Here is a 27,834-nt window from a genome sequence, read left to right on the forward strand (position 1 = left end):
GGCCCATTATTATGAGTGGGCAACGGATTGTTGGTCATATTTGGGACCTCCTCGTCCCTTAATACTATCTTTCCCTGTTCTATTAAGTTCTCTACCACCCTTCTTAAAGTCCAACAATCATTGGTATCATGCCCTTCTGCTCCCGAATGATAAGCACACCTGACACCGGCTTTGTAAGCAGGTGATGTTGGATTGTGCCTTGTCTGAGGGACTGGTTGCAGGAAACCCATCTGGACTAGTTTTGGGAATAGGGTAGAATACGGTTCACCAATGGGTGTGAAAGTTTGTCTTCTGGGTGGTTCTTGAGGACGGAAATTATTTTGGGGTAGTTGTGGATTATAGTAGTTTGGGGTAAGGAGGCTGATTTCTAGGAGGTGGAGCTTGGCTCCGATTGGCTTGTTGCGGTGGCCGGACATAAGGCTGAGTATTCATGACCGAGTATGGCTGAGGAGTATAGGCCAGATCTTGGTGAGGGTAATAGTGTTGCGGGGTCCTCTCTGAGAAAATGGGTCCGGGAGTATAGCTTCTCCTTGTACCCGACGATGCCATGAACGTTTCTTCCCTTTTCTTTCCCTTTGCTATTCCTCCAGACCCACCCTGAATGGCTTGGGAGGTAGCTCTGATAGCAGATTGGCTTAGAATTCGACCCGTTTTTAGCCTATTTTCTACCATTTCTCCGATCTTAATTGCTTCTGCGAAAGGTTTCCCCATGGCCGACATCATGTTTTGGAAGTAATCTGATTCTTGAGCTTGGAGGAAAGTAGTGACCATTTCTATTTCATCCATGGGAGGTTTTACTCTTGATGCCTGCTTGCGCCATTTAATAGCGTATTCTCTGAAGCTTTCTGAGGGTTTCTTTTTCAAGTATGACAAAGAATTCCTGTCTGGCGCGATGTCAATATTATACTGAAACTGCCTTACAAAATCTCTGGCAAGATCGTCCCAAATGTGCCATCGAGATATGTCCTGATCCATATACCATTCTGAGGCTATGCCCACCAAGCTTTCTCCGAAGTATGCCATCAACAATTCTTCTTTGCCGCCAGCCCCACACAATTGGTTGCAATACTTTTTGAGGTGAGCAATGGGATCGCCATGCCCATCATATTTCTCAAACTTTGGTGTTTTGAAACCTACGGGCAGGTGCACATGAGGGAACATGCACAGATCAGTATAGGAAACACTCTTCTGCCCGCTTAAACCTTGTATATTTTTTAAACTCTGCTCAAGGCTCCTCATTCTTTTTGCCATTTCATCTTGATCAAAAGCTTTGGGATTTTGGTCTTGCCCAGGCGTAAGCTCATATTGAGGCTACTGAGGGTGAGTGCTGGTGGTAAACCGAGTTGGTTCCAACGAGAAAGATGGTGCTTGAAATGTGAATGAGGAAGAGTCAAAATTAGGCTTGTGTGTAGCGGGTTGTGTCACGATCGGACAGGGCGGTGCAGTGAATATGTTTGTAGCCACATCTGTCGTTGACATCCGGGGATAAGAATCAGAGGGTGATCCAGCGGAGTGGGCTGAAATGGTAGGGTACCCGAATGGGGTAGTTGGATAACTTATGGGGACGTTGGAAATCCCACTTGTCCTAGAGAACAACTCGGGGAATCTAGGGATTACACTCGGTGGCTCTTTTCCATTGTTCCAGTCATCCAACATTTCCAACATGCGAAGCCGCAAGATTCTATTTTCTTCAGCAGTTGCTGATTCGGAAGTTGGGATGGCCGAGATTGAACTCTCTTCGGAGAAAAGAATTGTTGGCAAAGGAATTTCTGAAGACATCTCTACACTTCCCTTTGATCTCGTGAAGTAAGTGTGAATACTTCCTCTCGACTTAGTGACGGGTAGCTGAACACTTCCTTTCGACCTCGTGAAGTATGAATGTGAGGCCAGACCTCCACCAAACCAAACCACCTTTCTAAAAACCTGGACTTAGCAGCAAGCAAACAGTTAGTTTGAAACAAATAACAGACAGGTAATCTCACGTTGGGGTGGGATGTACCTATACAGTTAAGTGAATTTCTACATGTTTGCATCGATGACATGCGTCATTCCGGCTTCTCTTTATGCTCCCCTTTATTTATTATATTTTTTATTATATTTTTTTTATTTTTTATTATTTGAAGTTAAAAATGTGACCGGATCCGATGAGGATTGCCTACGTATCACGATGCCGTGTGAATCAGATCATTACGTAGTTCAAGACAAACAAGTGTAAAAATAAAGAAGCATTTTTTTATTACTGAAACAATCTATTACAAACTAACATTTTTTGAAAAAGGGAGAATAACAGACTTGAAATAAATACAAACTCAAACAACTACTGATACACCCTGATGCGAAAAGACAAACAAAAGATGCCAAGATGGAAAATACAGACTCGACTTATAAATAAATTAAAGCCTTAAAAATTGGCGCCTGCGGGGCATCGTTCGGCCTCGCCGCGGGCTTAGGTGCGAGGTCCCTTTCAAGTTATTCCAGCTCATACATGGTTTGCTTGACATAAATCATCACTGCCGAGAAGAAGGTAGTGCGGGTCATATCTTCGCATCGTAGACACCTCCTAATGATGGCATGGGCAATGGTCTTAATCTTATCCCTGATTTGCCTCTTTTCTATGAGTAGGCACTCTGTTTGATCATTACGGGCCTTCAAAACCCGAGAATCCTGGAGATGTTGATTCTGCCACTGCTGGATTTCTACTTCCATTTGGGCCAGTAAATCATAGCAACGTCTATTTTCAGCTTCAAAGGTTCGGGCTTGCTCAAACACTTTGTCCTCAAGAGTGGCCACCTTTATCTTCAAATTGGCAATGGTTTGCTTGTGGTCCCTTTTCAACTGCTGCAGGTACCGGTTGCGCTCTTCTGTTCTTTTTGCCCAGTGTGTCTCGAGTCCTGCTATGGTATTCTCAAGATTCTCTGACTCACTCCGGCACTCACCAATTTTCATTTTTAAACCTTTTATCAGTCGCTCATCCGACCGGCTCCTTTGTTGGTTATCAGCGGCTATCCTTATCTGCTGGATTTGGGCCCTGAGCGTCTCGTTTTCCTGGGTCAACCTGTTCTTTTCTCCCAGATCAGTAGCAACTTGCACGTTGTGCTCATATTTTAGACCTTCAATTTGTTGTTTCAGTTTGTTGATTTCAAACCGATAGCCTTTTTCTTTTGCTAACCAATCCCATTGCTCCTGTGATGACTCGACAAAATTCAGGATATGGGGTCTTTTAGCCGGCCTTTTGTGCTCAAGTTCTCTTCTGTACCACACAAGGTACCCTGGTGCTACTTCACCTTTGGCCCGATCTTGCACGCAAGTATCTGCTTTTAAACATTGGCATTCATTCCAGATCTGGCGGACTTTTGCTTCAGGAAATTGTCCGTCAGGGCTAATCTCAATTGCTTGAGCACTAAGATCTTCCTCGTGTGGCACTATCTGGCATCTCCCGAGTTGTCTCAAAACTCGATAGGGCGTGTAAGGCTGAATGCTCTTAAGTCCCATCAATAGAAAGTAGGTCCTAGCGGTCGGCATATATATGACCTCATCAACAGGCAACCATCCCAGTGTCCATTGTATTTGGCTGGCGGTGAGGGTTCAAAAGAATGACGTCCACGCCGTAACTCCCTCGGGTAGACTGACCTCCTTGATTCTCGTGCAAAACTCTTCTATGCAAGTCTTTTTCGAGGAACCATAACTCAAAAGCTTGGAACGGTGGCAAAGATGTTCAGTCATCCATATTTATAGCAGCAAATTACACCCCTCAAAAAAATTCCCTCTGGCTTTGCAGGCTGTGAGAGCTCGAAAGATATCAAATAATACCATAGGCGCGAGAGTGCTTTCATTTTGAGTGAGCAAAGTACTGACGACCCCGGATATTTTCAAATCAATGTTTCCGTCTTTCCTTGAAAACACCAAAAGGCCCAAAAATGTTATCATGAAAGCCACCCGTCTATGCTCATCCCACTTCTGACGGTTACTTTTGCTGCATAGCATGTTAACCGGATTGTTGAACCCTCCTATATGACCATATCTGTCGTATATGAAGCGTGGACTACAGAAACCTGCGGCCAAATCTGGGTTATGGACCGTCCTGGGTATCTTTAATGAATCTAGGAAACGATGCACAGTGACAGCTCTTGGGGCAACCAGGTATTTTTGCCTTAATGGAACTTCAGCATTTCCGATGTACCCGGCTATTTCCTCCAGAGTCGGGGTGAGTTCAAAATCGGATAAGTGGAAGACATTGTGTGCCGGGTCCCAGTAGGTGACTAAAGCTTTTATGATATCTCCCCGAGGCTGGATTTCCAATAAACCTGTGAGACCTTTCAGATATTTCTTGACCTCATCTTGCCCTTCGCTACCTAGATCATCCCACTATAACCGCAACTTGACAGGGATTTTAGCCATTATCGAAAAGTGTTCATTTTGCATTGTGCTTATCCTGCACATTTATTAGGGTGATTTAAGTAAAAGATTATTTGACTCAAAGATGATTTGACTATGTTTTAGAAAGAAAGATCCGATTTTCAAACACGGCCTTTCAGCACTTCGGGGATGAAGATTTTAAGGCTTTGAGGTCAACCGATCAAAAATTCTAAAGGATGATCGAAAGTGGCCGTTTATGCAAAGTCAGCCTTCCGCCATCCCTTTTCGGGAACATTTGGCTATTTTTGACAAAAACAGCATCACTCGATTTATTTATGATGAAATTAAAATTCTGACATTTCGGCTATTTTTGAAAAAAGGGAGGTTGGACCCGATGAGGGTTGCCTACGTATCTCACATCCTGTGAGAATCAAACCGGTGTAGTTCGGACCGATAAAACTAACTATTTTCGGAAAAAGACTCTTTTTTTTTTTTGACAAACACTATTTTTGGAAATACTCTTTGTGTACTTCGACAAACTATTTAAAAAATGAAAATTTTCTCTTCTTTTTTTTACTTCTTTTTTTTTATTTTCTTGACCAATAAACAACCATTTGTTTTTTATTTTTTTTTAACAAATTCCCTTTTTTCATTTTTTTTTCTAAAAATTTGGCGGAGTTTCGACACTATTTTGACATTGGTTATTTTTTCTAAAATAGATAATCAACTCTCCGTACTCTATTTCTCTCCTTTTTTTTTAATTTTCCACATGCTCCAAAGCCGGTCAGCATGTAAGTCCGAAACAAATAAATGCACAGAAAACAAGTAAGATGCATCAGGATGGTCTTTTCATTTTAGTACATCTGTCCTAGACAGACCCAACCCCTGTGTTGGGCCTCCAAAGTCAAATGCACATGATGCAAACAAACGTTCCTACTAGGGATCCGGCATGAAGCTGAGTTATTCTAGGTTCGTAACCTGGGTATTTATTTTAGACTGTGTACCCGAGTGGACAACTCGAGTCGAGGAAGGGGCTACGTACCGGGGGCCCGCGAGATCGTTCGGCTTTGTAACTTGTCCGGCCTCTTTCTTATTTCAGGGTATGACACTAACAGAATAGGGAGTCTCGACCAGCAAGCACATCCCCGAAGATGAGAAGAGGAGGGTTTCGGCACAGTTTATATACAGTTCAGATATCAAAACGGTAAAAGGAAACATTTAGCACGTTATGCCCAAACATGTAATAAAGATCAGATAATAAAGCCAAATATAACAATTATTCTAAGCTCGAATTCTTGAACACTGAACTAGAGATTCTGGGTTCGTTCCCCAGCGGAGTCGCCAGAGTTGTCACACCTCCTTTTTGCGCGCCTACCGTGAGGGATAAATGCGTGAGAGAGTTTTTCCAATTTAAGTGACAATATTCGAAAATGGGATTATTTATTTATTTTAGAGTCGCCACTTGGGAAAGGTTTGGCTTTTGGTGTCCCAAGTCACCGATTTATCTTGATCCCAATTCAAGGAAAATATTCGACTTTCCAAATGAAGTCTGCGAACCAGAAATTCTAAGTAAGGAATTTTGTTGACCCGAGGGAAGGTGTTAGGCACCCCCGAATCCCGTGGTTCTAGCACGATCGCTTAAATTGTTATAATGGCTAAATATCTGATTTTAAAACATGTTATAAACTGTGTGCTTTTATTAAGTTTAAAAACCGCTTTTATTTTTATTTATTTTTTATGGAATTGCAACGTCGTGAAAATGCATCTCGAACCGCATCACAATCAATGCGCCCGTAGTCGCTAATACATTCCGATTTCGTTGAGATTTGGATTTGGGTCGCATAAATGCGCACCCGAATTGAAGAATGTAATTTAATTAAAAATCGCGCCTAAAAAGTCTAACGCGTTATTATCATTGAGGGAGGCTGTAAAAATTCGCTAAACGGCCCATCCCAAATTCTAAGTATTTTATTATGACCAATTATTGAGGGGCCCGCAATTTGCATTTTTGTTTGGAAAGGCATGCCTCATTTTTGTTTTAAAAGGATCGACCTATAGTGACTATGTTTTCTATTTCGTTTGTCTCTATAATGAAAGAAAAAGAATTCTAACTTATTCACATGCTCACGAGTTATTATAGTTGAGTTTCGAAAGTGAGTCGTTTAAAGAGTTTACATGGGCAGCGCATAGAATGTTCTAAATACAGACAGTAAAAGAAAGAAAAGACTACATTAAACTACAGCTTCAAATCTTTCCCATTTTTTGCATTCATGCTTCGAGTAGCTTACAAGATGTACCAGTGTATCAGTTTGTGTACCTGATATTTGGAAAGCAAGGAAAGAAGATGAAGATCAGTGGAAGCAGCAGTAGTGTAAATACACAGCAACAACAGGTTCAGCGACACAGCAAAACCAGTAACGACCCGTAGAATAACCCAGTAACAGATTGAAAAACCAGCAGTACCAGAATGCAATCGCAGTCAAAGCAGAAGAGAGACGGATACAAGATGCAGTAGTTTACTGATTTTGAATAACACTCAAGGAAAGGCAAACGGAAATTATTCAAGTAAAAGTTCAACTTGTTTTTCTCTTTTGCTCTCAAATTCTGATTTCTCAAAATTCAGTTGACTCTCTCAACTTTCTTTTTTCTTCTTCAAAGTCCCTCCCCAAAAGTCTCTCTCTACGTCTCTTCCTTTTGTGTCAAAAAATGACTCTATTTATAATAAGACTCTTGTCTTGAACCACTCCCCGAAATATTTCCATCATTGCATGCTTTGTTTCCCACTACATTAAACAAATGAATTATTCTCCACTATTTTGTGTCTTGTCCCCCACTATATTAAACTAAAGAATTATTCCCCACTATCTTGTGTCTTGTCCCCATTATATTAAACAAATGCATTATTCTCACTCCATTATGTCTTGTCCCCCACCATGTACTATTGTAATATTATTAATGCCTAGTGGACGGAGCACTCAGATTAAATAATTGTTCAAATTTTCAATTCCAAAAATACCCCTCCGAACTTACTGAAATTACCATTTTACTCCTGAAAATACTGCAATTTAACATTCTACCACATCAGCTATATCCAATCTGCCTAATCAATTCTAAACAACATACAACAGCTATAACCAATTCCTAAACAATTTCAAACAACAAATTCAAACTAAATGATGAACAGCAAAGAAACAAACTGGAATTATTTTGACTGAACAATATTTTTATTTTATTTTTTATTTTTTCTATTAACAACAAAACTACTTTCAAATTCAACAACAACAACAAACAAATAGATTCAAATCACTAAACTTTAATAAACAATTGAACTTCAAATTAAATCTAACAACATTATAACCAACACACTTCCATATTAAAACTAAACAAGAACAAATGTATAAAAACACACTAAAGAAATAATCAAGAAATGAATCAAACATATACTGATTTCAAATCCGAAAATATCAAACAAGATACGGACAGAACTGAAACTTAAACCAACTAACCGGATCGGAAACAACGACGAACTCGAACGGAACAAATCTGCCCGAAAACTTTGAAACCAACATAACTCGAATCTACCCGGAAAATAACTCGACGAGTAGGAACGCAGCAGTGGCGGTTCTGGTTTGTTTGTTTCGACAAGAAGAAGAACGAAGCAGCAGCAACAAATGCTGCTCGACTGGACGGGCAGTAGCAGCCATGGTCGTCAAAAAGATGAAGCTAGGGGACGACTGTTTCAAATCGTGGGGCAAATGATGGACGAACCAGTAGGGTCGTTACTGGACGTGCTGGGGTTGGGGGACGATGTTACTAGAGGTCGTTCATGGCTAGTTTGAAAGCAGCGGAAACGACGGGGTTGTGTGTGTGTGTGTGTGCATGCGTTGAAAGAAATGGATGATGGCAGCCATGGACGAGCTTGAGCTCGCCATGGAGAAGACGAAGACGAGAAGAGGTGGCCATGGTGGTGACGAACGACGTGAAGACGTCGAAGAAGAAGAAGACGTAGCAGTAATGGGGGTCGTTTGGTCTTCAACGGCGAACGAGGGAGGGGGCTGTTTGGAGTGAGCTTGAGGGGCATCCATGGATGGGCTTGGAGAAGATGGAGAGGAAGATAGAGGGGAGGGCGGATAGTTTTAGGTTTTAGGTTTAGAAAAATGAAAAAATGGGAAGGGGAGTGTTTGGGTTATGGGGCGGACCGGGTTGGGTCGACCCGGTGGGTTTTTGGGTTGGATAAGGGGTTATGGACTGGGTCGAGGTGTTTTGGGCCTAGGTTCAAAATTGAAGAAGAGGCACAATTCCGATTTTCTTTATTTTTTGCTCTCTTTTCTTTTCTTTTACTTTCTAATTAATAAAACTAAAATTCTAAATTAAGTTATAAACTAAATTAACTTATCAAAAATACTACTAATTTCTAGCAACATTTATCATACATAATTAAACACCAATTAAAACAAAATTGCACAATTTGACTTTGAATGCTAAAAATGCAAACGATGCACATTTTTTGTAATTTTCATTCTTGTAAAACAAACTTGATTACTCCTAATTGTAGAATTAAATCCTAAATGCAAATGCGACATATTTTTTGTATTTTTATTAATTCAACAAATAAACATGCATGGACAAACACAAATAATTATCCTAAAATGCCGCAAAAAAATCTCAAAATTGCACACAAAGGAAAATCGTTTTATTTTGAATTTTTTGGGAGTAATTCTCTCATAGGGCAAAAATCACGTGCTTACACTTACCAGTACATGGGATCGGTTATACTGATACTACATTCTGCTCGTCCTATGCAGATTTTGGTATTGGTCCCAGTTGATTGAGAGGCATAGCAGCTCGGACCGGACCACTAGAGACTCAAGGTAGATCTATCAGTGTCCACAGACCATGAATTCCCCTTCTATCTCTTCTGTTTTACTGTTTCTTTCGTTCAAACAGTTGTATCTCTTTCAGACTATTACTTGTAGTAAATCCTAGAATGTTCGTGAATTTGTGACACCAAATCCAGGTAGCAGTAAATGATGAAGTTATTATATCATTCCGCACTCATTGTATTTCACTTTAGTTTATTTACTGTTAATTGTTGAATTGAATGAGGTTCGGCTTAATAATATTCTAACGTTGCTTGCCTAGCAAATGGAATGTTAGACGTCATCACGGTCCCGGCGGTAGGAATTCGGGTCGTGACAAAAATCTCGGGTCAAGTAGATAGGTGTTTCAAGATATGGGCCTTGGGCACTTGACCTATAGTGTATATTAGTGAGAAATTTAAAAATAGCTAGATTTACAAGTGGTCATTCAAAAATAGCCACAGTTTCAAAAGTAATCGAAATTCAGCCACTTTTCATGTAAAGATAAATCTGAGCGAAAATACTATTTAAAATTCGGAAAATACTCCAGCATAATATACTGGAATTCCGGTACAATATACTGGAGTTCCAGCATAATATACTGGAGTTCCAGTATAATATACCGGTCCAGCATAATATGCTGGAAGTTCATACGCAAGTGCTCCAATCTCCAGTTTATTATGTTGGAACTTTTCGCGTGTTAGAGTCCAGCGTAATATACTGACGTTGGCTATTTTTGAATGACCAGTCCGAAAACTGACTAGCCCGTGCTATTTTTACTGTATATTATGCAATTGAGACTGTCAATATATGTAAGATCGAAACATTTTTCCCAATAATTTTCTGTTTTTGGGAAACTATCAAGTTTGTCCTTTTAGAGTAACAATGTTATTAATATTAGCTAATTCATAAAATATTATCAATAAAAGCCAAATATTATCAATATTAACCAATTAATTTTTAGCATTTCAATGACCGTAAGTCTTCCCTTTTTGTATACTGATGATGTTAATCTTGTACTCTGTAATCGTTTCTTTTCATTAATTTTTTATTTTTTGTTTTATTTTATTTTATGTTGCATTTAAGCTCTTATTCGTCTTGTTTCATTCTAGTCGATTTTCATTCACAGTAATAAAAGCTAACCAAGTTGATGCTTAACTCGTAAATATCAATTTCAGTTAGATAAAATAAAATCACCAGATGGCATCATCTTTCTTTTATGATAAATATTAAAACTAAAAATTTAAATGTGTCATTTATTAAAAGCAAATTAAATAGAACGTTGGAGTGATGAATCCTAAGAGGAAGAGTTGAGTAGAACCCAGTGAAGAAAAAGGCTAACTCCATTGTGCTGCTTAGCTTATTTAGTTACGAAAATTTTGGTATTCAACTGCTAGCATATTTCTGCATTTCCGTTGTGTTTATAATTGTGTTAGGTGTTAGTAGTCATTTGCTAGCGTATTTTTCCAATTCCTTTAAGTTTATAATTAGTTAGGTTTTAGTAGTAAACTGCTAGCTTAATTTCGCTGAGTGGATGTTGTTGGAATAAATTAGGTACATTTCAAGGAGTTTGAATCTTGATTTTTTGACGATTAGGTAGAGATTTGAGGTAGTTTGAATTGAAAATTGAGTCAAAATCGAAGTGAAAGATGAACATGAAAGGAGATGAGATGTGTATCCTCTTGTGTATCCATATGTATCATTTTATGTATTCCAAATGTATCAATTATCTATCTCATGTGTATCCATGTATACCTAAGTGTGAGATACATGCTAGATACATTTATCACAGAGAAATTTTTAAACTTGATTTTAACTATAAATTTGACTCCAAACCAGTCTAAATCACCTTTAATTTTTCTCAAATTTTGTATATTACCTCATTTATTTATTTTTAATGAATTCCAAATATATCCAATTGCAAAATATTTGTTTTAATTATTTTTAGGTGACTTTCACTATTAGTGTGGAGAAGTACTTAAACTCAAGGCGAACTACATAAATAACCCCTTTAAGTTGTCTCCAAGAATCATTTGAACACTCAAACTAATTTACTGACCATTTAGACACTTTTATTTGACTGAAGTCTATTTATTGGACACTTAAGTCAAGCGGACCACATGTGTGACATGCACTTGTTGTTGACATGGCAAATGAGCCAATTAAATAAGAACACATATAATTTTAAATAAAAATAATTTTACATGTAATTAAGAAATATTAAAAAGACTAAAATATAATTTTTCAATTCTTCCACTAAAAGCTTGCCATCTTCTATGGAAAAGATATGTTCACTGTCTTTCCCATCCATTTCTTTAGTCCCGATAATCTTTCCCCATTCTCTCTTTAATTTGTCTTCTTCTATATGTAGCAATACACTTCACTTTTATCTCCCTAATTAAAGCCGTGAAATTACCAGCAGATTTCATCAAGAATAATTCCACATAGGTTTTGTCTCCAATTGTCTAAAAATCAGAGAAAAAGTTGATGAATCAGCTTCAAGAGCTTGAAAAATAGCTCCTAGATGATAACGACAATGAGGTAAAAATAGTTGCAGTAATCAAGTGCTTCGCCAGAGATGGGAATTTGCAAATTTATAGCCCTTCTTGGGTCAAATCTCTTGTTTTTTCACTTGTTACTGTTGGTCAACCTTGGGTTTCGCTAAATAGTTAAGATTGTTGGCTCATTTCCTTAATCCTGTGGTGGATTTATGGTAGACGGTGGCCCTAAAATAAGTAGGAGCCGCTAATGTTAAGGTGAAGGAAGGTTGGTTGGTGGAGATGAATTTTTTGGGGAAGACGATGAAAATATTTTGGAGGAAAAAAAGGAAAATATGATGTGGGCCACACATGAGATTTTCACATTCGTATATCATATAGAAAACCCTATTACCCTCAATGTTTAAGGTTTGATATAATTACATTTAGTATACCAAATTACTAATTCTATATCATAGTGCATTTTAAGGGTACAAGTAATGCAGCGTATATCCCTCCTTAATTCAAGGTACCGTATATCTCACCCCTCCCACGTTTTAAGCTTCGAGATTAAGAATTACTGGAGAACAAAAGTTCAAAAACATGCAAAACAGCTGCAATGCGATGTCAATAGCCTACAATTTCGAGATTTCTTTCGCTATCAATGGCTTCCCTCTTTAGCTCAACAAATACGTGAAACGTCATCATCTATGGAACATCTTATGTCCTCTTCTTCTATCTATCACAGTAACAGTGAAGTAATATTGGAGAATTCTACTTTTCTTCAAACTGGGATTAATGGATCGACTAACATCACATGTCCAATAAACCAGACTCCAAACGTTGCCCAAGTTACGTCACTAATAGATGATAATGGAATTGAGGTTCGATTGTAGCCTGTAGCTTAATTGATATTTTCGACATTGGTACAATTTCGCATTCAATTGTAGCTTAATTGGTATTTTCGACATAATTGCGTTTTTTGCAGAAGATTTGTAGAAGTTTTAGTCGTTTTTTATTTGTGAAAACAGAAAACAAAGCATCTACAATCAGAATACAAATAATCTACAATTTATTTACAAAATATCTACAAACTGGGTACATTGAATTTTAATATCCCAATTCCTATTCAATTGTAGCTTAATTGGTATTTTCGACATAATTTCATTTTTTGCAGAAGATTTTGTAAAAGTTTTAGTCGTTTTGGATTTGTGAAAACAGAAAATAATGCATCTACAATCAGAATACAAATAATCTATAATTCACCTACAAAATATCTACAAATTGGATATAATGAATTTTAATATCCCAATTCCCATTCGATTGTAGTTTAATTGGATTTTCGACATAGTTGCGTTTTTTGCAAAAGATTTGTAGAAGTTTTAGTCGTTTTTGATTTGTGAAAACAGAAAACAAAGCATCTACAATTAGAATACAAATAATCTACAATTTATCTGCAATATCTACAAACTGGGTAAATTAAATTTTTATATCTCAATTCCCATTCAATTGTAGCATAATTGTGATTTTTGACATAATTGCGTTTTTTCAGAAGATTTGTAGAAGTTTTAGCCATTTTTTATTTGTGAAAACAGAAAATAAAGCATCTTCAATCAGAATATAAATAATCTACAATTTCTGCAATATGTCTTCTTCTTCTTCTTCTTATTCTTCTTCTTCTTCTTCTTCTTCGACTTTCAATCTGAAATTCAGTCAAAACCAAGTCTAATCTTCACCAAACCCCCTCAAAATTGAGATATAAACTCCAAACCATATTCCCGATTATTTTCAACAACACTCAATCCAAACAAATAATGTTTTTTGAAACCCAAATTTGAATTCAAAGCTTTCAAGCTTTTTAATAGCTGTCAATGGTGGAAAATATCTGGAAGAATATTTACTTTCATAATTGTAGCGCGCCTAAGTAGGAATATCTGGAAAAATATTTAGTTCCAGATTTGTAGTGCGCCTAATTAGGAAGGAATCAGCCCCTAATAATTGGTATTTAATGAATGGTATATATTTTGTAGAATAACTGTGAACATGGCGGGTAAATATGAAACTATGCACATTTTTTGTAATAAAGTTTCATATAGAAAGGAAAAAGTCTCTAAAAATAATTTGAGCTGAAAATAAAAGAAAAACAACATTATTTAGAGTCCTCACGCGCTCAATGCATAGTGAGGCACCATGTCAGCCCAAGGTGTTTAAAAGGCACACACTTCTATCAAATAAAAGTGTCTACATGGTCGGTAGGTTAGTTTAAGTGTTCAAATGGCACAATTTAAAAGGGCTATTTATATATTTCGCCTAAACTCAAACAAGAATATGACGTAGAGTTTAAACCTGTGATACAGACTAGATGATTAAGAAAGCAAAGGGAAAGACGACCTTGTTGAATACCTTTTGCAATGCTAAGGAAAGAGAGGAACATGCAATTTCAACGTTATCTCTGTGTAAAAATCAAAGTATGGGCAAATTTAGTTCTGAAGTACTTCAAGGTTAAAAAACAAGAAAGAATGACATAAAAAAGAGAACCTTGAAGGAAGTTCAGGATTGATCAAATAAGACTTTAAACATAATCGAAATATCACAGGTAACTATTTAAATTTTGTAATGTTTTGTGGCTATTTTTGGTAACAAGTGCTTGCCGGCTAAATGTTGGTAAGTTTGAGTAAATTTCGGCTATTTTCGTACTTTTCCCTCTGTTTTTTGGATAGTTCAATGACAACTCACCTGCTTTGAGCCTAGACAGAAAATTTGAATGGGAGAATTCAAATTCAGAACGATGGCTAATTTTTGAATAGCATCTCTTAAAATTGGCTAGCTAATTTTTGAATAGCATCTCTTTAAATTGGCTATCTGGTGTCATTTCTATAGTGCAAGGTCTAAGATTTATTAAGTTGGCCCAAATAAAGGTCCTTTGCCTCTGGGCTTTTCCAACTCAACAAATTAAACCATAAAGGAACTTAAGAAGAAGAAAAAATAAAGGTAGAAATAGCACGGGCTAGCCAGTTATCGAACTGGTCATTCAAAAATAATCAGTATTTGCAAAGTCATTGAAAATAGCCACTATTTTGCTGCAACACGAAAAGTTCCAGCATAATATACTGGAGATCGGTGCCCTTGTGTATGAACTTCCAGCACATTATGCCGGAACTCCAACACGCGAAAAGTTCTAGTATAATATAATGGACCGGTATATTATACTGGAACTCCAGTATACAGTATATTATACTGGAGTATTTTTTCGGATTTTGAACAGTGTTTTCGTTCAGATTTATACTTACATGAAAAGTAGCTAAATTTCGATTACTTTTAAAACTATTTCTATTTTTGAATGACCACTTATAAATCTGACTATTTTTGAATTTCTCCCAAAATAAAGCCATAGACAGAGATGAAGAAAGTCTGCCTAAGGGGATACCCTTTCTTTTTGTTTTTCTAATTTTTGCTTGCTGGCTTGGAAAATAGGTAGAAAAATAAGGAGGTAGAATTTGACAGATACGACTAGATTAATATAGGGGGACAAAACCAGACATGTATATATATATATATATATATATATATATATATATATATATATGCGCATGAATTTCAAATAACTAAAACATAAACACCGATAGCATGAGATCATACTCTATTAACGTTCACGTTTTTAATTATCTATATATGCCTTCATTAAAAAAAATCCGAAGAAATATGTAGTGTCGGATGACACCTTCTTGGTGGACGTGCGTCCACCAATATATTAGGTATAAAATAATATAAATGTTCGGTAATAGGTTCCATATCACTACTAGAAATTCGGCAAAAATCGATCAAAAAATATCAACCAACTTTGGTCGGTCAAAAAACCGGCCAAAAACCGATCAAAGTTTGTCAGTTTTTCAAAATATTTTAATTTTTAATTTTTAATTTTTTTAACAAAACCGACCAACTTTGATCGGTTTTCTTTGACGCAAAAATGCGGGAAACTATTTTTGAGTTCTCGCGAAATTTATTTTCAAGAAACCGACGAACTTTGGTCGGTTTTTGCAATTAAAATAAATAAAAATTAATATTAAAAAAACCGACCAAAGTTGGTCGGTAAATTCGGCCGGTCATTTTAAAAAATCGACCAACTTTGGTCGGTAATTTTATTTTTTAATAAAACCGACCAACTTTGGTCGGTTATTTTCATGCGAAAATACAATTAAAGAGTATAAATAAAAAATAAGACAATCTTAAAACAAAATGCACCAATAGTCTAGTGGTAGAATAGTATCCTGTCACAGTACTCATCCCGATTCGATTTCCAAATGGTGGATTTTTTTATTACATAATTAAAATAACGACCAACTTTGGTCGGGTTTTTTTGCAATATTTTTTTTTTTTGAATTTAATTGACCGACCAACATTGGTCGGTATATTAAAACGACCATCAAAATACCGTCCAAGCGTATTTGGTCGCATTTTGGTCGGTAATTGGCCATAACCGACCAAAATTGGTTGGTTGTTTTGGTCGGTATTTACCGAAATTCTAGTAGTGCATCCGTTTCAATTACATAATACATTTTAACTTGATACGGCATTTAAGAAAAAATAGAAAAGTTCTGAAACTTATTGTCTTTAAAGCATAAAGGATAAAAGATTAGTGGGATCACAATATTTATATGACTATAAAAACTTCTCGTTACATAAAATAAAATGAAAAGTTTAAAATTAAGATATTTTCAAATATAAGCTAATTAGTACTTCAAAGTCTTCAATAATTGTTTATGGCATAATGATATCCAGCATCTTAACATGTGACTTGACTTGGGGGTCGTCACATCAACATATATATAAAATATGTTCACTTTAACACTCAACCTAGAGCTAGCAATCACTGAATATATGTAACATCATACTACTATATGATATAAAGTTGAACTATACTTCAATAAATGCTCCAATAGGAGCAACCCAAAATAGAAACCCCTATGTAAAAAGCACGTACAATCGTTGATATAGTATAATTTTTTGTTTCACACTCCTTACCCGCTATGCGTATTGAAGTCTCAATTAATTCAGATTCCCGTCTTATAAGACCAATTAACGGGAAGCTTCCTAGTAGATTCTTTTTTATACTTATAACTCGAATTTAAGGCTTCTAATTATGGGTGAAGGAATCATATCTACCCCGTTATAATATTAGGTACAATTGTTGATATCACATAGTATGTATAGTGTTAGCCTTATCTCTCATATTCCACCAAAAATGTTAAGGCCAAGTCTATCATTTTGATTTGACTTTAAGGTAACCTGATGCCAACTACTTATGATCAGAGACTGATCTAGGATTTGAAGGTAGCGCGAGCACATCAAACCATTCAACTATATCCCCATTGAACTTTTGAGCTTACGGATTCTAATCATAATATATGACTGTTTTTAACATATATACACTTATATTTCAGAATTTTTATCGAAGTTAATGGGGTCAAGTGACCCCTCTTCTTCAAGCATAGTTCCGCCTCTGCTTATGATCAATTTACACGTATAGCCTTCACATCATTTTTCTATTGATATTGATAAATCGCCTATAAATTTTTTAAGTATAGCGGGATTTGGCTCTCTAGGGCAACGCAACCTATTGCAATTGTAGTCTTCACATTCATCAAGTATTTCATCAGTTTTACCTTTGAGAATAAAGTATCTTGGGGAGATGGTTAGATTCGTCAACGTAAAGATGTAAAAATAAACATAGTTGTTACAATTTTACTCTAACCACTTAGTGGGCGTTTGGATATAAGAATTGTAAAATTTCGAATTAGGGTAAAAAAAAAATTCAAGTGAAAATGGTATTTGAAATTTAGAGTTGTGTTTGGACATGAATATAATTTTGGATTATTTTTGAAGCTTTGTGAGTGATTTGAGTGAAAATTTTGAAAAATAGCATTAGAGAGTTTTTCAAATTTTTGAAAATTTTCAAAATGCATCTTCAGATGAAAATTAGAAATTTTATGAACAAACGCTAATTTCGGAGAAAAGTGAAAAAAAATTGGAAAAAAGGAAAAAATTTCTTACGTCCAAACGGGCTCTTAGTTGCTTGGTTCAAATATTTTCCATCTTCTTCCGCTCTATTCACCGTCCCACATCTCGAAAAAACAGTTTATCCCTATATTTTGTTTTATGTAACATCATTTCACTAGACATAAATTTAAAAACTAAATAAAGATTTTTAGAATTTGTTGCCTAAAACATGTGATGATATTTTTATGACTATTAAATCTTATGATTGAGGGTAAAATGAGAGCCACCCTTGTTCAAGAATTTTTTTATATATGTTAAATTCCTTTGACTTTGTCGTTTACTTATTTCTTTAAATTTTGACGTCTCTTAATGAAAATTTTGATTCACACGCAACCAAATTTAATTAATTTCACCCAAACTTCATCCTAATTGTAGATATACTGCTCTTGTGGTGATAATTGTCTTATAAAAACTCACTTTCTTGTTTTCAGCAATAAATTTATTGTATTGTTAAAATTATATATTCAAATTTAATATTTATTAAGATTTTAATATGTTTATATATCTATATTTATACTTCATGTCGAAAGTTATGGATTCAGATAAAAATATAGCTCATACGACACATCTTCCCTTGTACATAACCAGGGCTGATTCCCTTAACCAAGCTACTGTTGGCGTGTTATAGTACTGCTGTGACTTTCCAAAAGAAGAAAGCTAGTAGTAATAAAGAAAGTGAAAGAGCAAGGCCAATGTAGCATCCACTGTGTAGTATATATGTCTCCACTTCTATGTCTGTTGTCAGCGTAATTTCTGGGCTATCTTCTGATCAAATATTTCAGAGATTTCAGGTTCTCATAAATAGGGCACATATCACTAAAGTTTAGGGCCTAGATAGGGTGTCCGATATTGTTACTATGTTAGTGACAAAAGTACATGTACGTATCCATATTGAGGTTGGCCTAACTTTAACTTTCATCTCTTCTTCTGACTTTTCTATATCAAAGGTAGTTTTCTAATTTCTACACATGTTTTCCAATACGTCAATCTCAGATGAAATAAATGAGGACTAAATCTAGAGTCAGGAACCCATTTTTTTTTTGGGGGGGGGGGGGGGGTTTGGGGGGACTCAAAGCACAAAGATAGGTGAAAAAACCAAGTGATGATCAATTTATTTATAACGCAGGTGTTGAGTGCACTATACTGTAACGACACGTTTGTCCATTAAGGTATAGTGCATGCAACATATGCACAATAATTGAATTTTAAATTGGTGGTTATATATATATATATATATATATACACACACACACACACACACATAACATAGGATACGCTATACCAGAAGTTGAAAAGACAGGTAGGTATAACGCATCCTATATATGTGCTATACCTATATAAAATATCGTGCCAGTCTAATTCCCCGTTCAGACAGAACCAAAAACTCAAAAATGATCTTGTAACGACCCGACCAGTCGTTTCGAGAGTTATAAACCCGTTCCCCCATTTCCTGCTTCTTTTGGTGTTCTTCGACTATATTTTGACTTACTGGGTTAGTTGGTTCGGGTCCGAAGTGATTTTGGAATGAGTTGAGACACTTAGTCTCTTGTGAGCAGGTTTAAGTTAGGAAAGTTGACCGGATATTGACTTATGTATAAACGACCTCGGATTTGAATTTTGATGGTTCTGTTAGCTCTGTTAGGTGATTTTGGACTTAGGAGCGCGTCCGGAATGTGATTTGGAGGTCCGTAATAGAATTAGGCTTGAATTAGGGAAAGTTAGAATTTTGGCAATTTTGATCAGCAGTGAAAATTTTGATACCGGGGTCAGATTGGATTTTCGAAAGTTGGAGTAGGTTCGTGGTGTCATTTTTGACTTTTGTGCAAAATTTAAGGTTATTCAGATGTGATTTGATAGGCTTTGGCGTTGTTTGTAGAATTTTGTATGTTTCGAAGTTCATTAGACTTGAATCCATGTGTAATTTGTGCTTCTGATATTGTTTGAGGTGATTTGATGATTTGAATAAGTTCGTATGATGTTGTGGGATATATTGATATATTTGGTTGAGGTCCCAAGGGCCTCGAGTTGATTTCGGGTGATTAACGGAACAAGTTTGGGAATTGGAGGATTGCTGAAGTTGAACTGATCAGTCATAATTGCACCTGCGGATGTCTCATCGCAGGTGCGAACCCGCAGAAGCGAGCGGGAGATCACAGATGCAAGATTGAAGTAGCTGGGCAGAAGGCACAAGTGCGATGAAGTTCCCGCACCTGCGATGGTCGCAGAAGCAAATTATGGGGCTTAGGTGCGTGTTTGGACCGCAGGTACGATGGGATTTCCACACCTACGATGATCGCAGATGTGCTCAGCGAATCGCAGAAGATGAGATTGGGTTTTAATGAGTTTCCACAGAAGGGGAACTTTGTCCACAAAAGCGGTTCCGCAGATGTGGTAAATGAGCCGCAGATGCGATTTTGCTGGGCAGAAAGTATAAATAGAGAACTTCGGGAATTCTTCTTATTCACATTTTTTAACACGGATTTTGAAGATTTTGAAGAGATTTTTGAAGGGAATTCGAGGTTTATCACTGAGGTAAATTTCTTGAGCCTAACTATCCTTAGCAATGGTGTTTTCCGTTGATTTCCAACTTAATTGGTGAGGTTTTGAAATGAAAATTGGGGGTTAGGGCTTGAGAATTTGGAGAGTGAACTGGGGGGGGGGGGGTTGGAAGGGCAAATGATGTCGGATTTTGATGAATTTGGTATGGTTAGACTCGTGAGTGAATGGGCTTTCAGGTTTTGTAACTTTTGTCGGATTTCGAGATGTAGGCCTGGGGGCAGGTTTGAGCTGATTTTGAATTTTGAGTCTAATTTAGTAGTTTTTCTTGTGGAAATGGTTCCTTTAGCCTATATTGATAGTATTGTGTTGCTTATGGCTAGATTAGGGACGTTTGGAGGTCGATTTGAGAGGCAAAAGCGTCGTGGAGTAGGATTTTGCTCGGTTTGAGGTAAGTAACGCTTTCAAACTTGGTTCTGAGGGTTCGAAACACTGAACTACATGTTATGTGGATAGTATTGAGGTGACGCACATGCCAAGTGGCAGGCGTGCGGGCGTGCACCATGAGAATCGAGACATGGTTCATTCCATAACACCGTTTAATGACTCTTTCTTGTTGATATCCGAGTTTTCACTATGTGATAAAGTAACTAAGCTGTAAAACATGCTAGATATCATATTAGGGCTTTATGCCGATATTGTTGAGATCCCTAGTGGTCGTTTCTTGCTGTCATCTCATTGGTTCATTGATATTCTGTACTTAGTCATATTCATGCATTTCATATCATACCTCAGTCTCAGTTGTTATGTATTGGCACATCATATCATTGTTCCGGGCTAGATTTTTATGGCATTGTGAGCTCGTGGGTGAGACTAGAGAGTGATGACTGAGTGAGTCTGAGAGCCTGATTATGAGTGACAGTTATGAGACTGGGCTGCACGCTGCAGTGGTTATATTGATTTGTGAAAGCGCTTGGGTTGAAGGGGCCCCTCCGGAGTCTGTACACAATCCCAATAAGCACAGTTGATATTAATATTTGGAGATGGATCTTCTCCATAGGGCTGGATTGGCCTTCCTCAGTACTGAGTGACTATTGTCAGAGGTATATATAATCCAGGATGAATCTTCCCTGGGCCGTATGTGCCATATATAATACTAAGTGGACGAGCATTGAGAGTGTAAGCACATGATATATTCAGCATGGTGCATCATATACAACATGTGCATAGGCATGTAGATGTAGCAGAGTTCTATTATTTATCTTGTTTGTATCTGCTCTATCTTACTATTTTAGCAGTTTATTAAATTGAAAGCATGGCTACGTTTCTGCACATATATTTCTATTATTTCTGTTGTGGTTGAGTTCATCACTATCTTTCAGTCCATAGTTTGGACTCGTTATTTACTAAGTTGGTGTACTCACGTTACCCTCTGCACCTTGTTTGCAGATTCAGGCACTTTTGTCCCAATGGCAGTCGTTGATCGAGGCTTCAGGTTTTAGGAGACTATCGAGGTATCTGCACGACATTTGCAAGCCTTGACTCTCCTTCTTTATCTCCAGTTGTATTTCAGTTTGTTTCTTTAAGTATTGTAATAAACTATGTTCTCCTCTAGACGCTCATGAACTTAGTGACATCCCAGATTTGGGTAGTTGTATCTAAATTTGGATTTTATTTTATTTTCAAAAATGTTCCTTAATGAATTGTCATTTCCGTGTTTATTGTTGAAAAATACTTTTGCGATGTTGTATTTTTGAGTTGAGGCTGGGCTAGTTCCACGATAGGCGCCATCACGATGGGTCGAGTTTTGGGTCGTGACAAATCCCCTCCCCCCTCCAATTGTTTAACCAAAAATCTCCATCGGAGACCACTCGTCGTAACAACACGGCCGGTCGTTTTGAGAGTTTTAGTCCCGATCCCCTATTTACTGCATTCCTTGTATCTTTTTATGCTTATGTGGCTAGCCGGAAGGTTTTGCTTTTGGTTTCAGAGTGATTTGGGACACTTGTTCCCTACAATAGAAGCTTAAGTTCTAGGAATTTAATCGTAGTTAGAATTGTGTGAAGACTACTCCAGAATGGATTTTCGTCGGTTCTGTTAGCTCCGTTGGGTATTTTGGAGTCCGGATTGTGAGTTGGAGTTCTGTAGCTGAATTAGGCTTGAAATGGCGAAAGTTGAATTTTTGGAAAGTTTGACCAAGAGTGGACTTTTTGATATCGGGGCCAGATTCCAATTACAGAATTTGGAGTAGGTCCGTAATGTCGAATATGACTTGTGTGCAAAATTTTGAGGTCGATCGAACATGATTTGATAGGTTTCGGCATCGGTTTAGAAGTTTGAAGTTTCAAAGTTCATTAAGTTTGGATTGGCGTGTGATTCGTATTTTTGCTATTTTTTTATGTGATTCGAGGGCTCGGCTAAATTCGTATAATATTTTGGGACTTGTTGATATGTTTGGTTGAGGTCCCGGGGGCCTCAGGTAGATTCCCGATGGTTATCGGACTAATTTTGGACTTGTTGGAATAGCAGAAATTTTGGAGCTTTCATTTGTTGGTTTCCACTTATACAATCACATAAGAGGGGACGCGATCACGTAAGCTTGTCTGGGGGCAGTAGCATTTTACCTTATGCGTTCGCGAGTTAGGGTACGCGATCGCGTAAGTTGGTAAGGTTGTGCATCACGAACGCATGGGCGAGGCCGCATTCGTGAAGAGGAATTGAGGTGGTAGAGGAGTTCACCTTGTTGTTCTTTGCGGCAGACGCGATCATGTAGGTTTAAGAAGTCACTTGAACGCGATCACGAATGTGGTGATGCGCAGTATGTTTTTGAGCTGTTGGAATTTTGTTCTATGCGATCGCGTGGGAATTTCCATGATCGCGTAGTGTGAGCACCCACACAGTTATAAACATTTCAAAAATGAGGGTTTAGCCATTTTTATCAAAACTTTGAGATAGAGAGCTCGGATTTTGACAAAATTTTGAGGGATTTTCAGAGGCATCGATTGGGTGATGATTCTTCACTTGTTTTTGGTTATATCCCACTAATCTATCATTAATTTCACCTTCTAATTTAAGATTTGAGTTGAGAAATTTGGAAAAAATGGGAAAAGTTCTTTAACCAAATTTTTGGGTTTTGATTGAGATCTTGGCATCGGATTTGAGTAATTTTGGTACGAGTGAACTCGTGAGTGAATGAGCGTTCATATTTTTAACTTTTACCCGATTCTGAGACGTAGGCATGCGTCGACTTTTTGGGGCGAATTTCTAATTTCTTGAGAAAGTTGATTGCATTAATTAGATTAGTTTCTCATAGTTATATTTATGGTATGTAATCATTTTTGGCTAGATTTGGGCCATTTGGAGTCAGAAAATCGTGGAAAAGGAATTTTTATTGATTGATTGAGCTTGGTTCGAGGTAAGTCGCTTGCCTAACTTTGTGGGGGGGGGGGGATCCCCTTAGGATTTGGTATTGTTGTGATACTTTGTGATATATGAGTGCCTTGTACACGAGGTGACAAATGCGTACACGGGCTAATTGTTGTAAAAATTTGATTTTTACTGAGTAGTAACCTATTTTATCTTAAATGAGTTATTCCAACATGTGTAATTATCATTTTTAGCCTAATATCACATGTCTACATGTCTTAAATGCTTACTTGAACTCCGTGCAACATGCTTAGTTGAATTCCTATTTTTTCCTTGAGAGACTTAACCTGTAGGATTTCTTGCGGTAACTATTATTTCCATCGATTTCGACCAACATATTTACTTTTGGGACTACGAGACGGTATCTCAGGAGACTCCCTGCATACTTTTGGGACTATGAGACGGTATCCCGGGAGATCTACCCTGCATATTCGCTTTTGGGACTACGAGACGATATCTCGGGAGATCTACCCTGCATATTCACTTTTGGGACTACGAGGCGGTACCTCGGGAGATCCCCGGTTGAGCATTTACTTTTGGGACTACGAGACGGTATCTCGGGAGTGGCGCTGTTGTTATCTCTATGTGTTGTGCTGCTATTTTCCTGTAAAATTCTCCTTGTTATATCCTTAGTCTTTCCACATTATTATATCTTCTATCTTACTTAGTATATACTAGTAGGGCCCTTACCTGATCCCGTCACTAGTCTACCGAGGTTAGGTTTGGCACTTACTGGGTACCGTTGTGGTATACTCATGCTACTCTTTTGCACATGTTTTGTGTGCAGATTCTAGTACCTCCTATCAGCACCGCTATTAGTTGCGCACTTCTTGCTGCTCCGGAGACTTTAAGGTATATCTGCCAGTGTCTCCAGACCTCGGAGTCCCCCTCTATCCCTTTTATGTTGTTCCTCATTTATTTCTTCTAGTTGCTGATATATAGAAATAGTTAGACAAATTCTTGGAGCTTGTGACTTGTGACTACTACGTTTTGGGAATATTGTTTATACTCACGTGTTGGTTATTGTACATGCCGAGCGGCATTTTATCATTATATAGTTATTTGTTACAGTCTAGTTGTTGAATTGTATTTTAGTTTTGGATCATGACACCGGTCTCCCAAAATATCGTGTCTTCTCCATATTTTAGCAAGCTAATACTGGATCCAAAGCATTGTCGTGTAGTGGATCTGGTCTATTTCTCATTTCGGCTCCCAAAATCATCAGTTTTTCACAATTCAAATTTTTTTAAATCGAGGTATTCCGACTTACATTTTGATAAATCTCATGTACATAAAGTGTTTATTAGTTGTTTTTATTGTGTTGTATGTTTTTTGTGATCGTTTTGTATATAATTAGTTTTTTTATTTTTTATCCAGATTAGTTTATTTATGTGCTAAAAATTATTAAAAATATATATTGTGGTTTAAGAATATCCATTTTAGAAATGCCACTAACATTTACTAAGTGGGTTAAGAAGAGGCAAAAAGGTGAAGGTAGTTCATCAGATTCACATGGAACACGTCATAACACAACCGATTCCTACCTTGAAAACAATATGTTAGGTTGATAAAGTGATTTGGTTGATGACAAGTGGTATGGTGTTCTACGTCCATTGGAAAATAAACCTATCAATATACACACTGATCGCAAAGTTGCAGGGCACATTATTGAGTGCGAAGCGTATTCTACAAAGACCGAAGGTATGCGAATTTGGGGTGAAAAACTACAATGGGTTCCCCTTAACTAAAAAGGTGTGATTATGAAGTACTATGCCACTGACATGGGCTAGTTGTACCACAATCATTGTCCACAACCCTCCAAACAAATACACATAAAGATGAACCAGAAGTGATCCGGCATTTGATGAAGGAGATTTTAGAGATGAAAAAGGCACTAGCCGTTCATCGTGAACTGGATGATCTTAACTACCTGCAAGGAAAAGAGGATCAGTGTTGGGATTTATTAGAAAATAAAAACTTGCATGGAGACATTGATTATCCTGTTTTTTCAAATTGTCGAGTGGGAGGAACTACCTAAGTTTCTACCGCAGACGTGGACGTAAGAGTCCCAAATTATTGTAGAAATCAAGCAAATGGTCTTATTGATGATAGCGATGAAATACGAGAAATGTATGTCAATCGGGGCTTAGATTATGATGTCTTTGGTCCGTACAGATGCGTACGAGATGTTGACGAAGATGATAAAGACAATGACAATGAAATAGTTCCATACAATGACGATAATGGCGAATGAAAATCGTTATTTATTTCTTGGAGTTATTTTTAATTGTTGTATTGAATCTTCAATGCTAAATGTCAATTAGATTTATTTCAGAAATATTGCAAACTCAACTTTTACAGACATTTAGTACAACGAAAATGCTGCAACAAAATACTAAGTTTATCATTGATAATTGGGCACATTGGATTAACTGCCACCGGTAACTGAATTAAAACTGCCTCCTAAACAACTGAAGGACATTTAAGGCGATCATGTCCTGGTTGGTAACATATGTCACATTTACGCGCATAAACTGTATCACCACATCCATCTGATTCTGTATCCGCGTTCATTTTTGCACTTGCTGTTGATGCACATAATTCTTATTACACACCATTTTAAATGGTTCCGGTGGCTAATAATGCTCAGCACCCACTGGTTGGAGGTGACAACTATATGTATTTATATATGCAGCAACACCATATTCTTTATTAACGTACCTCGTCGCCACAAAACCTGTGTGTCGAAAGCATTTCATGGCATGTGAGTATGGCAAGTGATAGGTCGACCATTTCTCACACGAACATAATCTTCTAGATTTATTGATGGTGTGTGTATTCTTACCGCGATTTTGATGCAAACTAGTACGAACTTCAAAAAAAATTCTCTCGCTGCAATATTGCAAAAATGTACGAAATTGTGCTCGCTTCCTATTTTTCTCAAATAGTTTCATCGGTTGTTGCATAAATTCAACATCTCTTTCCATCAATGACGATGCACCTCTGGATCTTTCAACAAACTTCTCCGCCATCTGCTTGAATGTCATCTGCACTATGGTAGTGACAGGCAATCCACATGCAAATTTCAACAGCCCGTTGAAAGACTCTTACGCATTTGTAGTTAAAATTTCCCATATTCTACCACCATCCTTATGCAATTTCCACTTGTCAAACTCATGTCACATCAACCAACGATAGGATTTTGGATCTTCCTGCCGAATCAATTCCATCTGCCTCCTGAATTTACACTCTTGGTGATCTGTTGCAGTCATCCATATTAAATCATGTAAGTTCTTGTTCGGATAAGCCCTCTAGAAGTTGGTCTTCAGGTTTCTAACACAGTAACGGTGGTATGCATACAACTCCTTCCATGCATGCAAATTCTGTACAAAACTTAAAATGCCACCATGCCGATCAAATATTAGACAAATACCTGAACGCTGCCTGACAACGTGCTCCTTCAGGTGGTTCAAAAATAATGTCCAAGTCTCTTGGATTGCATTAGAACAAATAGCAAATATGAGGGGAAATATGCTTCCATTAGCATCTACTACAATGACAATCAATAACTTAATATCATACTTTCCATAGACACGAGTGTCGTCGATAGATATTACTAGCCGATAATGTACAAAACCATCAATGGTTGGTTTAAATGCTCAAAACACATATCTGAATATGAATTCTTGTATTCCCGGACTTTGCTCAAACTTTAATTCAACAACAGTCCGGGGTTATGTTGCAATGCATCCATATACCTGGGTAGAGCGGCAAACGACTTATTGCAATTATCATAAACAATCTCAAATGCATGTTTACGCCCGAGAAATAACTTTCTTTTGGTAATGGTACATCCATATACCTGGTGGACAAATATTATACCCTCTTTAATCTTGTACCTTATGGACGATTAAATGTGTGAAATCAAGATAAGAGAAATCAAGTCAACATTCAAGTTAAAATCATTCCCACTGAATATGTCCATATCACAAAAGTGTGGGTGCCATTGTATTTCCCCACAATCCACATATTTGTTTTCAACTTTCTCGCACGCACCATCCCTCTACAAACTTGAAACGATCTATGAAAAATAACCTTGTATACTTCCGAAGATGACTCATAAACCACATTCTCACGATACTCTTTTATGTTGTATATTTGCA

The 27,834-nt window shown here is 37.2% G+C and overlaps 2 protein-coding genes across 2 annotated transcripts; both read right to left on the reverse strand.

The window, feature by feature from the left end:
• Nucleotides 1-336: 336 nt before the first annotated feature.
• Nucleotides 337-1,251, reverse strand: LOC138889252 (uncharacterized). Its single transcript, XM_070172532.1, has 2 exons — nt 980-1,251; nt 337-880 (listed from the first exon to the last, which is right to left on the reverse strand). Exons 1-2 carry the CDS (start codon nt 1,249-1,251, stop codon nt 337-339), a joined length of 816 nt encoding a protein of 271 aa, XP_070028633.1.
• Nucleotides 1,252-2,469: 1,218 nt separating this feature from the next.
• Nucleotides 2,470-27,484, reverse strand: LOC138889253 (uncharacterized). Its single transcript, XM_070172533.1, has 3 exons — nt 27,430-27,484; nt 27,105-27,221; nt 2,470-3,311 (listed from the first exon to the last, which is right to left on the reverse strand). Exons 1-3 carry the CDS (start codon nt 27,482-27,484, stop codon nt 2,470-2,472), a joined length of 1,014 nt encoding a protein of 337 aa, XP_070028634.1.
• Nucleotides 27,485-27,834: the final 350 nt, after the last annotated feature.

Source organism: Nicotiana sylvestris, chromosome 4, assembly GCF_000393655.2.
Source record: "Nicotiana sylvestris chromosome 4, ASM39365v2, whole genome shotgun sequence".
Lineage (NCBI taxonomy): Eukaryota > Viridiplantae > Streptophyta > Magnoliopsida > Solanales > Solanaceae > Nicotiana > Nicotiana sylvestris.

What these genes read in the sequence shown, in the direction of transcription:
- LOC138889253 (XM_070172533.1), bottom strand. Translation starts at nt 27,484, where the DNA reads ATGCATTTGAGATTGTTTATGATAATTGCAATAAGTCGTTTGCCGCTC. An exon ending in TCGTTTGCCGCTCTACCCAG is followed by an intron (nt 27,222 to 27,429) that starts GTATATGGATGC and finishes TTGTCATTGTAG; the next exon opens with TAGATGCTAATGGAAGCATA. An exon ending in CGTTGTCAGGCAGCGTTCAG is followed by an intron (nt 3,312 to 27,104) that starts GTATTTGTCTAA and finishes GTTTAAAAGCAG; the next exon opens with ATACTTGCGTGCAAGATCGG.
- LOC138889252 (XM_070172532.1), bottom strand. Translation starts at nt 1,251, where the DNA reads ATGGCAAAAAGAATGAGGAGCCTTGAGCAGAGTTTAAAAAATATACAA. An exon ending in GTGGGCATAGCCTCAGAATG is followed by an intron (nt 881 to 979) that starts GTATATGGATCA and finishes CGCGCCAGACAG; the next exon opens with GAATTCTTTGTCATACTTGA.